This window comes from Nicotiana tabacum, chromosome 23 (genome assembly GCF_000715075.1).
Source record: "Nicotiana tabacum cultivar K326 chromosome 23, ASM71507v2, whole genome shotgun sequence".
Taxonomy (NCBI): domain Eukaryota; kingdom Viridiplantae; phylum Streptophyta; class Magnoliopsida; order Solanales; family Solanaceae; genus Nicotiana; species Nicotiana tabacum.
The window spans coordinates 97,691,991-97,708,896 of NC_134102.1; the positions used below are offsets into that span (position 1 = coordinate 97,691,991).

The 16,906-nt window shown below is 37.9% G+C and overlaps 1 protein-coding gene across 1 annotated transcript; it reads left to right on the forward strand.

Annotated features, from left to right (window-relative positions):
* Window positions 1–10,538: 10,538 nt before the first annotated feature.
* On the forward strand, window positions 10,539–15,369 carry LOC107825756 (glycosyltransferase BC10-like). The gene is made up of 2 exons (XM_016652668.2): window positions 10,539–11,843; window positions 14,654–15,369. Exons 1-2 carry the CDS (start codon window positions 11,316–11,318, stop codon window positions 15,290–15,292), a joined length of 1,167 nt encoding a protein of 388 aa, XP_016508154.1. The 5' UTR covers window positions 10,539–11,315; the 3' UTR covers window positions 15,293–15,369.
* Window positions 15,370–16,906: the final 1,537 nt, after the last annotated feature.

Consider the following 16,906-nt stretch of genomic DNA (forward strand, 5'->3'; position numbering starts at 1 on the left):
CATAGGGGGCCATCTGAATGCTCGACTGGCAGCTGTTGTTGTAGGCAAACTATGAAAGTGACAAGAATTGAACCCAATAACCCCCGAAGTCCATAACACAAGCGCGAAGCATATCCTCCAATATCTGAATAGTGCGCTCGGACTGTCCATCCGTCAGGGATGAAATACTGTTCTCAACTCAACCTACGTGCCCAACTCACGAGTTACGGCCCGCCATAAGTGCGAGATAAACTGCGTACCTAGATCAGAAATGATAGACACTAGCACATCGTGAAGACAGACGATCTCGCGGATGTAGATCTCAGCTAACCGCTCTGAAGAATAGGTAACTGCCACAAGAATGAAATGTGCCGACTTGGTCAATCTATCCACAATGACCCATGTCGCGTCGAACTTCTTCTGAGTCCATGGGAGTCCAATAACAAAATCCATAGTGATACGCTCCTACTTCCACTCACGAATTCTAACTTCTGAAGCAAACCGCCAGGCCTCTGATGCTCGTACTTAACTTACTGATAATTTAGACACCGAGCAATATATGCAACTATATCCTTCTTCATCCTCCTCCACCAATAATATTGCCGCAAGTCCTGATACATCTTGGCGGCACCCGGATGAATAGAATACCGGGAACTGTAGGCCTCCTCAAGGATCAACTCACGAATCCCATCCACATTGGGCACACAAATACGGCCCTGCATCCTCAAAACCCCATCATCTCCAACTGTAACCTGCTTGGCACCACTGTGCCACACCGTGTCCTTAAGGACAAGCAAATGGGGATCATCATACTGACGCTCTCTTATACGCTCATACAAGGAAGGTCGGGCGACTGTGCAAGTTAAAACACGACTGGGCTCTAAAACATCTAACCTCACAAATTGATTGGCCAAAGCCTGGACATCTGCTGCAAGCGGTCTCTCACCAACTGGGATATACACAAGGCTACCCATACTCACTGCCTTCCTACTCAAGGCATTGGCCACCACATTAGCCTTCCTGGGATGATACAAAATGGTGATATCATAGTCTTTCAACAGTTCCAACCATATCCTCTGTCTCAAATTGATATCCTTTTGTTTGAACAAATACTGCAGACTCCGATGGTCCATGAATACCTCACACGGCACGCCGTAAAGATAGTGCCTCCAAATCTAGGTCATGAACAAGGTAATTCTTCTCATGAACCTTCAACTACCGCGACGCGTATGCAATCACCCTTCCTTCCTCCGTCAATACTTCACTGAGCCCAATACGAGATGCAACACGGTACACCGTGTAAGATCCTGAGCCGGTGGGCAACACCACCACTAACGCCGGAGTCAAAGCAGTCTTGAGCTTCTGAAAGCTCAACTCACACTCATCCGTCCATCTGAATGGGGCACCCTTCTGGGTCAATCTAGTCAAATGGGCTGCTATAGATGAAAATCCCTCCAGGAACTGGCGATAATAACCCGCCAAACCAAGGAAATTCCGGATCTCTATACCTGAAGTAGTTCTAGGCCAGTTCTGAATTGCCTCAATCTTCTTGGGATCCACCTTTATGCCATGTGCCGATACAATATGCCCCAAGAAGGCGACTGAGTCTAACCAAAACTCACACTTTGAAAACTTGGCATATAACTAGCTATATCTTAGAGTCTAAAGTACTATCCAAAGATGTTGCTCATGTTTCTCTCAACTGAGGGAGTAGATCAAGATATTATCAATGAATACAATCACAAAGAATCCAAATAGGGCTTGAACAGTCGGTTCATCAAATCCATAAATATTGCTGGGGCATTTGTCAACCCAAATGACATCACTAGGAATTCATAATGCCCATACCATGCCATGCCCTAATCGTAGCTGCCACAAGGGGCTCCGGCTCCTGCCCGGTGGCAGATGCAGTGCGTGTTCTCTCCATCTACGAGAGAACAAGAACAAAAGGGTTCAATCATCAATGACATAATAAAATCACACGGCAGAGTAAGAAAAAAGTGACATTTTTCCTAAACTCCATAGCCTCTGGAAGATAAGTGCAGACGTTTCCGTACCGATCCTCCAAACTCTACTAAGCTTGCTCGTGACTCGTGACTCGGGAGACCTAGGCAACCTAGTGCTCTGATACCAACTTGTCACAACCTGGAATCCCAACCTTGGGGTCGTGATGGTGCCTAACATCCACTTGCTAGGCAAGCCGACGTGAGATAGCTAATTAGTCAAATTTTAACAGTTTAAGACAAAGTGATGATAAATAACAAGGGATAGGTACTCAAACTAATACAAGCAAGCATAAGTCATGTAATAACATCTACTCCCAAAGATCTGGAGTCACGAGTACACGAACTACTAGAAGTTCTACAAATAGAGTCTGAAATAAATACAACTGTTTCGAATGAAATGAACAGTAAAAGAGGAAAAAGAAAAGGAACTTCAAGGTCTGCGGACGTCAGCAGATCTATCTCAAGTCTCCGAATGTGATAATCCGAGCTAGTGCACCTCACGTACAGCTGGGACCAGTACCAAAATCTGCACAAATGTAGATTGTAATATGAGTACAACCGACCCAATATAGTCCATAAGTATCGAGCCTAACCTCGACGAGGTAGTGACGAGGCTATGACAGGACACTCACATAATTAAACATGTACAAACATAGATATATGTACCAAACAACAATAAAATAGAGATTTAATATGTACAGTTGGGAGGGGACATGCGAAAGGGGGATAAGATACGATAACTACAACAAGAATGACAACACAAGATAGTCAAATAAATCAACCAAGGAGGACAGATAACATACGATATGAAAATGGCACGACATCACCCTTTGTGCTTTTGCTCTCATCCTTACCATAGAAATAATGTTATAAGAGAAATGAAAATGGCACGGCATCACCTTTCGTGCTTTTACTCTCGATCTCACCATGTAACTGTGAATAACTAGTATAAATTGGCATGACATCACCCTTCATGCTTTAATTCTCTTCTTCACCGTGTATTAATCAGTAAATAAGGAAATGAAATTGCATGATATCACCCTTCGTGCTTTAACACTCTCCCTTACCATGTCATAATGAATATACAAATTCGAGAGATAAATAATGCAAGGGATGTACTCTACATCAATTATGATTCCAAGATATCAAACCTCAACTTCCAACATACTCAACCGTTACTAATTAATCCATAAATACGGAAAGAACGATCAAATAAGTAATAATCTAATCTAAGCATGAATGTCATAATTAAAGAGGCAATAAATCACAAGGAAACAAGTTCTACCCACATGCTTTAACCCCAACAACAACACATAAGTACTTGTCACCTCACATATACGTTGTACCCACTCATTAAATACGTAACAAATAGGCAAACAAGTCCTAATCCTTCAAGTCAAGGTTAACCACGACACTTACCTCACTCCGCAACCAATTGAAAGTTCAACTACGGCCTTGCCTTTTGAACAAGCCTCCGAACCAACCAAATCTAGCAAATTATCAACCAAATGATTCAAAATAAGCCTTAGAAACTACCCAAGAATGAAAGAGGTTCAAAATAAATCATTATTGAAAAAGTCAACAAAAGTCAACCCTGGGCTCGCTTGGTCAAAACCTGAGGTTCGGACCAAAACCAGATCACCCATTCACTCCCCAGCCCGGTTATGTAATTCAATTCGAAATCCGACCTCAATTCGAGGTCTAAATCCCAATTTTACAAACATCCCTAATTCTACCAAATTCCCTAATTTCTACCATGGAAATCCTAGATTTAGTGCTGAAATCTTATGGAATATAATGGGTAATTATAAGAAAGTAGATTAGAGTCACTTACCAATGAATTGTGGAAGAAAAGCCCTAGGAAAAATTGCTTCTAGGGTGTTTAGGGTTGAGAATTTGAGAGAATTAGCTAAAATCCCGTTTTTCTCAGCTTTTGACCAGGCGCAGATGTCGCAACTCAGACCTAGGGTTCACAATTGTGAACCCCGCAAATGCGAAAAAGTCTTCACAAATGCGAAGGTTTCACACCTATGTTGCCATCGCAAATGCCAACAATTTGTTCACAATTGCGAACATGAAACTATCGCAAATGCAACAGAAATCTCGCAAATGCGAGAACCCCCAGCCCATGCTCACAAATGCGAAGTGTCCTTCGCAAAAGCGAGGCTCGCATTTGCGAGCCAGACCTCGCATTTGCGAAGTCTGCAGTCCAGAACCAGATGAAACTTGCACCAACTATGATTCTAAGTCCAAAACCACTACGAAGCCAATCCGAAACTCACCCGAGCCCTCGGGGCTCCAAACCAAACATGCACACAAGTCCAAAAATATCATACGAACTCGTTCGCGCGATAAAAATGAATGAAATTTTCAATGAAACCTAAGAACTTTCACTATTTCAACCGGACGTCCGAATTAGGTCATCAACTCCATTTTGCACCAAATTTTGCAGACAGGTCATAAATACAGTAATGAACCTATAACAAGTTTCGGAACCAAAAATCCGGACCCGGTAGAAATAAAGTCAAAATTACAGTCAAACTTATTAATTCTTTAAACCTTTAAGCTTCTAGTTTTCAATAAATTGCGATAATACGAGCTAGGGAGTTCCGAATTCGATTTCCAGCTTACGCCCAAGTCCTAAATCACGATACGGACCCACCAGCACCGTCAAAATACTTATTTGGGTCCGTTTGCTTAAAATATTGACCGAAGTCAACTTAAATAAGTTTTAAAGAACGATTTCCTATTTTTGTTAATTTTTCATAATAAAATCTTCTGAAAAAAGACACTGACTGTGCGCAAAACGAGGAAGGCTAAACAGATCTATTCGATATTTCAAAATATAAAATTGAGGGTTAAATCTTTAAATGAACTATCGGATCATCACAAGTGTGTTCAACGAGAAAGTAAGGAGAAAATCTCAGGGTTTGTCGTCACAAGTACATATCTTGGTTACAGAAGGCCATGGGAGAGATAGAACAAGAGGTCCGAGGAATAGATATAAAAGCAGAAGTAAGTCAAGGTCCAGATACTATATTCTCACATGCAACCACTATGGAAAGAAAGGATATATCAAAAGGTTCTACCACAAGTTGAAGCAAGACACTAGAGAAGGAAAGAAAGTTGAAAATAACGAGAACAATGTTGTTGCTATTGTTCGATATGAACTTCTTTTTGCTTATGATAAAAAATATCATCAATTTAGTATCTCATGAGACGAGCTGGATAGTAAATTCTGGAGCTACCTTACATGTCCCACCAAGAAAATACTTTTATTTTATTTTATTTTATACCCCTATTGTTTCTAGAGTGTTAAAGTTGGGCGATGCCAGTGAAGTTAAGGTGTTTGGTGTTGGCACGGTTTGTTTGAAAACTAATAATGGTTCAACGTTAGTTCTTCAAAATCTCAAGCATGGTCCAGACTTTCCTTTAAATTTGATCCATGCATGAAGATTAGATGATGAAGGTTACCATAATGCCCTCTTAAATGGCCAATAGAAGCTCACCAAAGACTCATTAGTAGTGGCTCGAGAGGAGTCAAGTCTTCTCATTTATATATGACACAAGATCTATTCTTAATGACTTCATAAATCCGGTAGAAAGTGACATTTTATCAAAATTGTGGCACAGAAGACCGAATCATATGAGCATGAGGGAGATTACGTGTTTAGCTAAGAAAAGTTTGCTTTATGGAGTAAAACAAGCAATGCTGAAAAAGTATATCCATTGTTTAGCTAGCAAACAGAAAAGAGTTTCCTTTCATAGCCATCCTCCTTCAAGAAAGCCCGAATTATTGGAGCTAGAACCCTTTGATTTGTGTGGTACTTTTAATGTAAAGTTAAAAGGTGGTACACTTTACTTTGTGACCTTCATTGATGATCATTCTCGCAAGATCTGGGTGAATCCTTTGAAATCCAAAGATCAAGCACTTGACATGTTTAAGAAATTTTAGATTTTAGCTGAGGGACAGGCGAGGAAGAAATCTAAATGCTTTCGCACAATGGTGGTAAATATTGTGGTCTTTTTGATAACTATTGTAGAGAACAAGAAATTTGTCATCAGAAAATGCCGCCCAAGACACCTCAATTGAATGGTTTGGTAGAGATGATGAATAAAACTCTAGTTGATAGAGTTAGATGCTTGCTTTCAGAGGCTAAACTTCCAAAAATATTTTGGGTGGAAGCAATTAAAAATTTTGCTTATGTTATCAATTTGTCTCTTGTTGTTGCTTGTGATATCCCAGACAGAGTTTGGTTTGCCAAAGATGTTTCTTATGATCACTTGAGAGTTTTTGGGTGCAAAGCTTGTGTGCATATTCCTAAAGATGAGAGATCGAAGCTGGATGTCAAAACTAAGCAGTACATCTTTATTGGTTACGGTCACGATGAATTTGGGTATCGTTTTTATGATCCAGTTGGTAATAAACTTATTAGAAATCGTGATGCAATATTCTTTGAAGATCAGACTATTAAAGATATTGACAAAGCTGAGAAGATAAATTCTCAGAGTAATGAGAGCTTAGTTGCTATTTATCCAATTTCTATTGCTAAGGCCCCTATTGCACATGAAGGAACCCAAGACAATAATGAAGATAGTGATCAAGATCAAAATGATCATCATGGTGTAGATGTTATGGATGCTCCAGTTGATGAAGTTGTGGTAGATCAGCAACCAATTCCTGCTCATGTAACTACTTTAATGCTCCCGAAGCCTCTCTTAGAAGATCTACAAGGGAGAAGCAAAAATCCATGCGCTATCCTCCTGATGAATATGTACTTTTAACTGACATGGGAGAACCTAAGAATTATGATGATGCTATGCAAGATAGTCACAAAGATCAGTGGATAGAAGCCATGGAAGATGAGATGAAGTCACTCCATGAGAATATCACATATGAGTTAGTGAAATTGCCGAAAGGTAAAAGAGATTTATCAAACAAATGGATATTCAGAGTAAAGAAAGATCAACATACCTCTGCGCCGTAGCTTTAAGAGATAGGGGCAGAGGCAATCCGAAAAGCTTTTTAGGAACTAGGCCCCATCCTTCCTATGTTGTAAAAGGGAAGTGTAGATCTTTATCTTTCTGTAATACTCTTCCGACTTGACGTCGCCCCTGAATCCACAAGTACTGAGGTACAAGACGAAGTTAGTTGTTAAAGGTTTTGGCTAGAAGAAGGGAATTGACATTGATTAGATTTTCTCCCATTTTGTGAAGATGTCTTCTATTCGTATGGTTCTAGGCTTAGCCACGAGTCTAGATTTAGAGGTTGAGCAGATGAATGTAAATACTGCTTTTCTTCATGGTAATTTAGATGAGGAGATTTATATGGAGCAGCATGAGGATTTCGCAGTTAAGCTTGCAGATAAGCATGCGCTTTGCATAAAATTGGCAGGCATGAAGCCTGTCAATAGTTCATCTATTTGAAGACATATTTGGCCCCTTGGTTGGAGGGGGAATTTGTTGATCCCATGTCCATGCTGTCTAGTTAAAGTCCCAATGGCCTAATCCTATTCTCTTATGGTTTTCATTCCTATTCTGAATTAGATTCGATTTTTGTCATGCCCCGAACTTGGGGAGTGCGACCGATGCTCAACCGAGTGAACCCGGTCAAGCAAGCCTGTTAGATACTTTCTACCCAAACTCACTTATGAATACAGAGAATACATGTTTTTGTTAGTTATATGATAAGGATACCATGTATACAATACCAATTCATTACCATTAGTTACTTTATTTTAATGTCTCAAATTACACGCTTTTTCATGGTCTAAAGTTGAACAAGTAATCCAAACACAACATAACTAGTTTGACTTCTCCAACACTAATATACAACCCACACTATGTCTACAGAGCCTCTAATAGATACAGAAGAGTACCATGATAATGCCGGCAACAAGACCCCAACTATACCTCAAACACAATACACAAGGAATAAAAGATACATGACCCCGAAATAAAGTGGGGCTCACCAAGTCAACTTGGAAGAGGGTGTACCGCTATCACTAATTAAGGTCTCATGTTGTGGAACCACCTGCATCTATTGAAGATGCAGCGCCCCCGGCAAAAGTGATGTTAGTACATATGGAATAATACTAGTATGAATGACAAAACACCATCTCAATAGAACGATTAACAATACAAGCAAGAACAATCATAATATCAGTGGAAGCCTCAAACAACATCAAACCTCTATTTAGGATCAAGACAGTGTTCAAATTAATTTCCATATCTTAAGTTGTGAGATTTTTAGTACCGATATTCCACCGTTCACAATACCCATACCAGTGTACTTTTAGCACGGAGTTCGATCACCCGATCGGCTAAGCCATCTCATTCGAGACATCAACCACAATAATAATTTCAATTATAATTTCCAGTACAATCACCACCATGTGCGCGGCATGTCGTCCGATCACGACCCGATCGACTAGGCCATCTCATTCGAGATATCATCCTTTTATACCAATCATCTTGTTTCATACTTCTTTCGCATCTTTTCATTTCATTGACACTAGTGGCCAAAATTTTAAAATTACTCTTGGTTTGTCGGTCGTATTTAGTATTTCACGCTCACCTTTTTTCACTTTCAAATATCATCATCATCATCAATAATAAGGCATTTCAATTTAAGTTTTTTAGTACACATGTGAGCAATTAAGAGTCTTAGGCACATAGAGTTTTTCACAAAATATGGCATAATAGCCTTCGTTTGAACTTGGCTTGAAGTCGAAATATTCTTAATACACAGCCTATACTTTGAACACATTCTCAAATGATAACATAACATGATAAAAGTATTTGGGATACATATTGAACATATATCTTTCAATACAAGCTTATTCGGAATAGTTACTTTTATAATGAACAACTCGGGACTTACATAAATTACATGAGTACCGTGAGATTCAATTATAAGAGAGGAGTTTGCCAACATACCTCGATTTGAGCTTTTCTTAAATTACTACAACGTTCCAAAAATCCTAGCAATCCCAATCTATTTTGAGACATAACAAAATTGAACACAAATTAGGAAGATATTCATGGTTTCAACTCATTTGAGCATTTTATCAAATACTAGGTGTGCAAATCTGGCTACAAGATTTTTCTACAAGATTTTCTTTATTCAACAACATAATCTTTACTTATTTGAGCTCAACAATATCCCCACAACCCTTATTAGTACAAGCATGTATAATTAATACTCTTACACTCAAGAATCATGCTCTCAATCACACATCTCATACCCAAACTCAAAATTGAAGACTAGGATTTGAATCTTACCTATTAGATGAAGATCTTGTGGTTGACTTCCTTGATTCTTGAAGATTAGGACAAGAATGGATGATTAGAATGTTATATTTTCTCTTTCTCTCTCTAAAATATTCTTACCTCTCTCTAAAATCATCAGATGAATGCCCCAAAATAAGCCCCAAATGTTATTTATCAAAATGGGGTCAGGTAAAATTTTGCAAAACTTAAACTTGCCGAAATTGGGTCTGCGATCGCAGACCATACTGCAGAATCATTATGCGGCCCGCATATCGGACGCATAATTGAAGCTCCAAAACTGGGGTCGTCTGGTTGGGTCTACGGTGATTATGTGGCCTGCAGACCTGTTCTGCGGTTGCATATTGCACCGCATAACTGGTCTGCGATCACATAGGGGTCCTAATCCGATCTCTACCGCAGACCTTCCTCAAATCTTGCCCCGCTTCTGATTCACTCTGCGACCATTATGAGATCCGCAGAGTGATTCTGCGGCCGCATAAATGTCTTTTTCTGCTAAAAGTTTTCTTTTACTCCCCAACGCATTATTCAACCCAAAAAGTCCAAGCCGCGGCGAGCTCTACAATCCTCAAACAGGTAAGCCTAGTTCGGCACCACGAAACCGTAATTTCCTTTGCGAAATTTTACGGGGCCTTACAATTTTATTCCTATTTAGAATTGGGTTTGGCTTAAAAAGAAAGCACCACTCATTATCTATAAATAGAGCAACCTTGAAGAATTGTTCTATACTCATTAGTATAAGTCTTTGAAAGACTTTAGCACATAAGAGTGATTTTTTAGAGAGCTTTCATCAAGAGAGAAGAGAGAAGAAAAAGTGTTTGTTTTATTGAAGATTTTGTTCCGACCAGCCAATTTTAGATTATGTTCTCCGATTCGTTAACCGTTGGATCGGACTGAAATTTTGGTTGATTTTTCGTAATATCTTGATCTTTTATTCAAACGGTAGAGATCGGATTAGGAGGCCCGTAATATCCGATTTCGAGCCTCGGATAACAGCTCTATGACTTCTTCACTTTTTTCAATTGATTTGTTGTTGTTCTTGTTATTATTGTTGCTCCGTGTTTGACACTTATTGCGTAGTCAATCTGAAGATCTTTTGTAACCATATTATTGTTATAGTGAAACTTTTTGGATATTTATAATCCCATGATTTTTAAGTTGGATTTGAATGATTTTCCACGTTAAATTTGGTATTCTTCTCTTTTTTATTTGTGTTTGCCCCTTCCTCCTCATAACACACCCCACCACCCACTCACCAACTTGAGGGCATCTCTCTGCGCATGTGATGTGCCAACATTCCCAAACACGTTCTCACCAGATTCTATAGATCTCCGTCAATCTTTGCTACCACCTTTGCAATTTCACCATTTACCCTCATTTATGTGCTCATTCCTCCAAGAAAATCTGCCCATCTCACTAACTGCATTTCTTTCTTCCTTTTTCTTTTGGTTGGCTCACTCAGCATTTCCTTTTTTCAGTACATACTCTCTTGTCCCTAAAAATTCACTCCTAATACTAGTCAAGATTAGACCAAATAATCATTTTCCAGCTTTTCGGCTTAAAAAATTCAGAAGAGCCACCAATAATACTTCCCTAATTGTCAAAAGCAGATTGGTCGCACCTTCAACAATATCCCTCATTCTCTTAATTTCTGCTTCAGCTGAAGTTTCCAAATTAATCTGATTCTGCATTCAATTCTAGACGGTTACTCTTTTCTCTATACCTTTTATAGCCTCCCCACATACTTTAACTTCTAGTCTTTTTTCTTTAAACAAACTTGTGTTGCAAGATTTACTGGTCTGCTAAACCCTACTGTTTAAAAAAGTTCCGGTCTTTGATTTGAAAAGGGTGATTTAGCAGCTGACATGGTAAAAAGTTTGAAACTTGGTTCCTATTTTGCTGTTAAATTGCTGTTTTAGATCCTGAGTTTTGGAAAAAGATATCATTTTGATGATCTTTCCCTGTAAATTTTGATGTTAGATTGTTGATTAGATTTGGTTTGATAAAATCTCTAGAAGGGAATCTTTGATGGTTAATTAGATGCAATCAAGAGTTGTTGAAATGGAGGAGAATAAAGATCCATTAGTAGTTCTAGGTAGGACTAACAACCAAACTAGGGCTTTGCCACAGAGGCTGCTACAATTGCTGATGCTGTTTTTGTTTTTGTGTTTTACCTTTTCTGTGGCTAGTATTTATATGATCAAGTACTTTGGATTTCATAGCATAGTTCCTGCAGTAAAGCCTAGTTTACAGCCATGTATTGAGGAAGAATCGAGTAAATTAGAGCGTTGGATTAGTCCTCTGTCTAATTTGATGCATACTATGTCTGATAAAGAGTTGTTATGGAGGGCTTCTATGGTGCCGCGAATAAAGAAGTATCCATTTAAGAGGGTTCCCAAGATTGCATTCATGTTCTTGACTAAAGGGCCATTGCCGATGGCGCCTATTTGGGAGAGGTTTTTTAAGGGGAATCAAGGACGTTATTCAATTTATATTCATTCATTGCCCTCTTTTGAGGCTGATTTCCCGTCCTCATCGGTGTTCTACAAGAGGCAAATTCCCAGTCAGGTATGTTATTGCTGATTTTGCCTTCATTTTGCACACGTCTTCTGTGTCAATATATACCTTGATGTTTTTCTTGTTTTGTGTTTGTTTTTGTGTCCTTTAAGTTGAAAACCATGTGCAATGAAAGGTGGTAGTCTCCTTTTTGTCTCTACAGTTAAATAGTAGCCAGATCATTTATTATGTCTGTCCATGTAACTTGTTCCTGAAGAAGAGATGTGGCTAAATATGTACTAGATTGCATTTTCCCTTGTTAGACCAACTCATGTGTCCTTAATGTCAGGAACTTTATGCATCCGGGTTTCCTTTTTGTGTGTTGAGGGAACTCATATGTTCTTCATGACCATAAAATCATTCCTAATTGATGTCTTAGTTGGGCTGCTTCCATGAAAGAATTCCTGCTTTTTATGATCAGTTACCTGGATTTTGCCATTACCAGTGTGGGATATATCGAAAATAATGTTTTCCTTTGATATGGCAAACCCCATCTTCTAAACCCCTCTAAGCACAGGAGTCAAAAGTGATCTTTCCCAGTTTGCTCCCTTGGTAACCCAATGCGGAGGGTCAATTCTGCTAGGCTGTTTGTATTGCTGTGCTTGTAGTAAGGGATGTAAGTTCTAATTTGAAGTTGGGGCAAGCATATCCACGACTTATGCGAATGTGGTAATCTGCCAGTATATCATGAGGGACACTGCAGACATTTTGGTCGAAGTGCATATTTGTATCTAAGGTGGAAAGCCTGATCGGCCGGCTAATATTGTACTATAATATTAATGACATGGTTAATGAATATTGGTTTTTGTCCTTGTGTTTTCCTCTTTGCAAACCATCTGAAGATTGGATTTTTGAATGCATTGTTGCTAGCTTCTTCAAGGAGAGCTTTGAACATATATGCATATTATCTCTACAAGCATCAGTTATCCAGTTCGGTTAGCAGATCTAATTGTGGAAGTTGATCGCCAGATAAAAAGATGATGACTTGATCTTAAATGTGCGCCATTAGGGTGGATTAAGTGGGAAAGCAATTAATGTAGAAGTGCTTGTTTGATATCAACAATTTAAATATGTGGTTTAAACTAGTTACCTCGGGGTCTTCGGTTATGAATAAAAACCTATTGACCTAGTTAAACTTTTCAGGTTAACATTATATGATTTATGATTTCTCTTCTAAAACGAGTATGAACTAGCAAGGTCTGTACAGTGGTTCTTATTAGACAGTTTCTTTCAACAAGTCATGCAGCATCTCCTTTCGCTGGTCACAGTTTCCCTATGAGTTTCCATCTCCTTGCCAAATGGATGCAGAGTATTCATAGAAACTGTGTGGATATTTTTGAGTCAAGGTACCTCTGTTCTCCGTTGGTGTTCTTGTGTCTCACCATACATCTGAATCTGTGGGCAACCGAATTTAAAAGTAATGGAGTAATGTGGTGGGTTTACGTCATCTTCCAGTTGTTCCCTGTGAATAATTTCTCCGGAGTACGTATGCGGACCTGGAGTATAATTATCTATTCGGGCACGCCACTCGGTAGTTGAGCTAGAAGTGGGTGACTTAGCTTCTGGATGCTTGAACCAAGGGCTTGCCCTCTTAAGTTAATGCTGAAAACCTAGTTGAAGAATCTTGATTTAAGTTTAGGACGGTCTGCTCGAGTTTTCAGTTATGTGCTGTTGGCTGTGCTCTGATATTAAGTTAAAGCTCAGGCAAACCTATAGTGCTGTGAGCTTCTGAAGTTCATTTTAAATAGCTCTGCCAAGGGGAAGATTGTGAAGGTGAAAACTGATGTCAAGGATATTGCTGCCTGAAAAATTTTTGCGTTGCTAGGGGCATATATTTCTCACATATGTCAGTCATCTCATCCAAGATATGCCACCGAATAGTTTGAGCTGCATCTTTTGCAACATATCAGTATCCTTGTGCTAACACTTTTCGGTTTTAGTTTATATGTTCTGTTTCCCTCATTCCTCTCCTGTGATCTGAGCTGATCTTCTCTTTCCCATAGGTAGTAGGAAAGTGAGGGCGGTGATGAAAGGGAGGGGGGGGGAGCTTTAAAGTGAAATTTCAAAATGTATGAAAAGGCTAACAACTAATCATATTGTAAAGGTATGCAAGCGGCAGAGGATTAAGCATGGCTGTTAGTTCTTATGCATGAATGTTATATATAATGTCATAGGATTTGCATTTTTAATTCCAATCAGTCAAAACAAATAATGTAAGTTATTCCGTAACAAGAACAATATAGCACTCAGCTTACTTACTGATAAGAGAAGCAACTTAGTACTCAAACAAACAGGACTTTGTTTTGTAATATCAATCCTCTGCAGCAGTCCTGGACGCTACTATCATTCTCTCAAATGCTGTTCTTCCTTAAATTAGCTGCCAATGAATGATAGTGCGTCCAAGTAGCAGTTTGTTGATGTAGCTTGCTGCAAAAACATTGATGAAAAGTTTCACAGGATAGTGCAAAACCTCCTTTTTTCCTTCACATTTTTGGTGTTCTTTTTCATCTTCTTCTGCTGCTAGCTGCTCTTCTGAGCCGAGGGTCTATTGGAAACAGCCTCTCTACCTTCACTAGGTAGGGCTAAGGTCTGCGTACACACTATTCTCCCCAGACCCCACATGTGGGAATATACTGGGTATGTTGTTGTTCTGCTGCTAGTTGCTCGTGACTTTTTTATGCTTGTAGTTATCTCATGTTCTCTATGGCTGTCTCTTTGGTATGGTTTTGTGTCCTTACTTCACTAGATACTGCTTTGTGAAACGTGTTTATATGGAATTGGGTTGTAAGTTGCTGATGATCTTGTAACTTTGTTCTTCAAAGGTGACAGAATGGGGAAAGATGAGTATGTGTGATGCGGAGAGAAGACTCATTGCGAATGCATTGCTTGACATCTCCAATGAATGGTTTGTTCTGCTTTCCGAGTCGTGCATTCCTCTGTACAATTTCAATGTCATCTACAAGTACATAAGTCAGTCAAAGCATAGCTTTATTGGTGCATTTGATGATCCTGGACCATATGGAAGAGGTCGATATGATGAGAATATGTTGCCCGAGGTTAACATTACTGACTGGCGCAAAGGATCACAGTGGTTTGAAATCAATAGGAAGCTTGCTCTTTACATAGTTGAAGACACAAAATTCTACCCCAAGTTTGCGGAGTTTTGCAAGCCAGCATGTTATGTAGACGAGCACTACTTCCCGACTATGCTGACTATTCAAGCATCAAATCTCTTGGCAAACAGAAGTATAACATGGGTTGATTGGTCGAGGGGCGGGGCTCACCCTGCTACATTTGGAAAATCAGATATCACCGAAGAGTTTATGAAGAGAATGTTGGCAGGGCGTAACTGTACTTATAACGAGCGAAATACATCAATGTGCTTTCTTTTTGCAAGGAAGTTTGCACCAAGTGCTTTGGAACCTCTATTTCTGCTAGCCCCAAAATACTTAGGTTTCTAGATTTTGTAGAAATCTAATTTTGTTGTATTAGATAGGTTATACAGTTAAAACACGGCTCTTCAGAATTTCTTGGATCATTGCATTTTTTTTTTGTTTTTGCCCGCGTGTTGATGTTGTTGTTGGACTGCTTTACTAATAGTCTGATACTGTTTTTTGGCCATTTCCAACCTTGAAGCTATACTAGACATGTACAGGCATCAGAGGTTTTTGTTACTTAGCCATGTTTAACTGACTAGTTTTAGGGTACGCGCGTTATGCGTGTATCCTCACTATGAATTTAAACTTTTGAAACTACATAAATATTATCAAAGAATATACTTGAGTTACAAAAATATAAAGAAAAAATTAAGTCCTGAAAATGATGGATTCTTGTATTATTAAACTAACTCAGCCTACTTCATAAAAGTGCTCATGATGTTATCCCAAATTCAACCCGCATTCGCACAAGAGATAAATAGAGTACTATGGTGTCACATTTTCTTCCGTAACAAATGATCAAATATTTATTATATATTTTTGTCATGAATTTTCAGAGTCATCTAATTAACACATTAAAAAAATGTATCGTTCTTTTAAAAATTCAGAATAAAGTGGTTGGTCATATAATTTTTAGAAAAAAGGATAACTAAGTGACAATATAAAGTCTGTAAATGACTAATGTTGAGGGAATATTTTATAACAAATTACTAATGTATAAAAAATTACAGAGGGCTATTTGTTGGAATTGATGAAAAAAGAAAATAATATATTTAATATCAACTAATTTTGAATCCATTTTGTCTTCTATACCTTAAATTATCTTGTTGGAATAATTGATAAAATATGTGTTTGTTAATGATTTGCTCAACATTCCAATTAATTATACTTCGTTTATAAATTTTGAAAGTTAATAATATAATATAAAATATTATTTTTAGTAAATAGTCATGTGTATTTTAAAATATTTTAATGTAAAAAGAATTGCGTATAAATGAAAACGTAAGAAAGTTATTAAAATGAGACCGCTATTATCTAAGAACCCGTATGCCCTCTCTTTAAACTTTTTATTCTTTTCTTTATGTATTTTGTTTATCATTTATATATAATTTAAGTGTAAGATTTACATAATGCAAACTCTAAATAATAGGATTTTCTGCAGAGTTCAAAAAAGATTTTTTTAAAATTTTAATTAAATTTTAAACTCCTAAATATTAGGATAATAATTAAATAAATATTCAATGAAATATTTTTATAGTAATTAACACATATTTAAGGGTCTACAAATTTTGTTTTTATTTATAAATATCAAGGTTTAGATGAGATAAATAGTCGTTAGTTTTAAGTTCTAAAAGGTAAGCATTTATTCATTGATAGTAGTATTTTATTGGTAACGTTGAATTAATGTAATAGATAGTGTATCTCTTGTTAATGAAAGGTAGGGGAGAAAAACACAGTAAACGTATGTTGTTGACTTTTTTCTTTCTTTTTAATGATTCATATAAGGTAAAAGTTTAATTATTAAGTCCTAAATATTAGGATTCTTACATAGTTTAAATAAGGAAGCATTTAATACACAAAATATAATTATATCAATGAATAAATTAATTTTAAAGGATAAAAAAACATTTCGCTAAG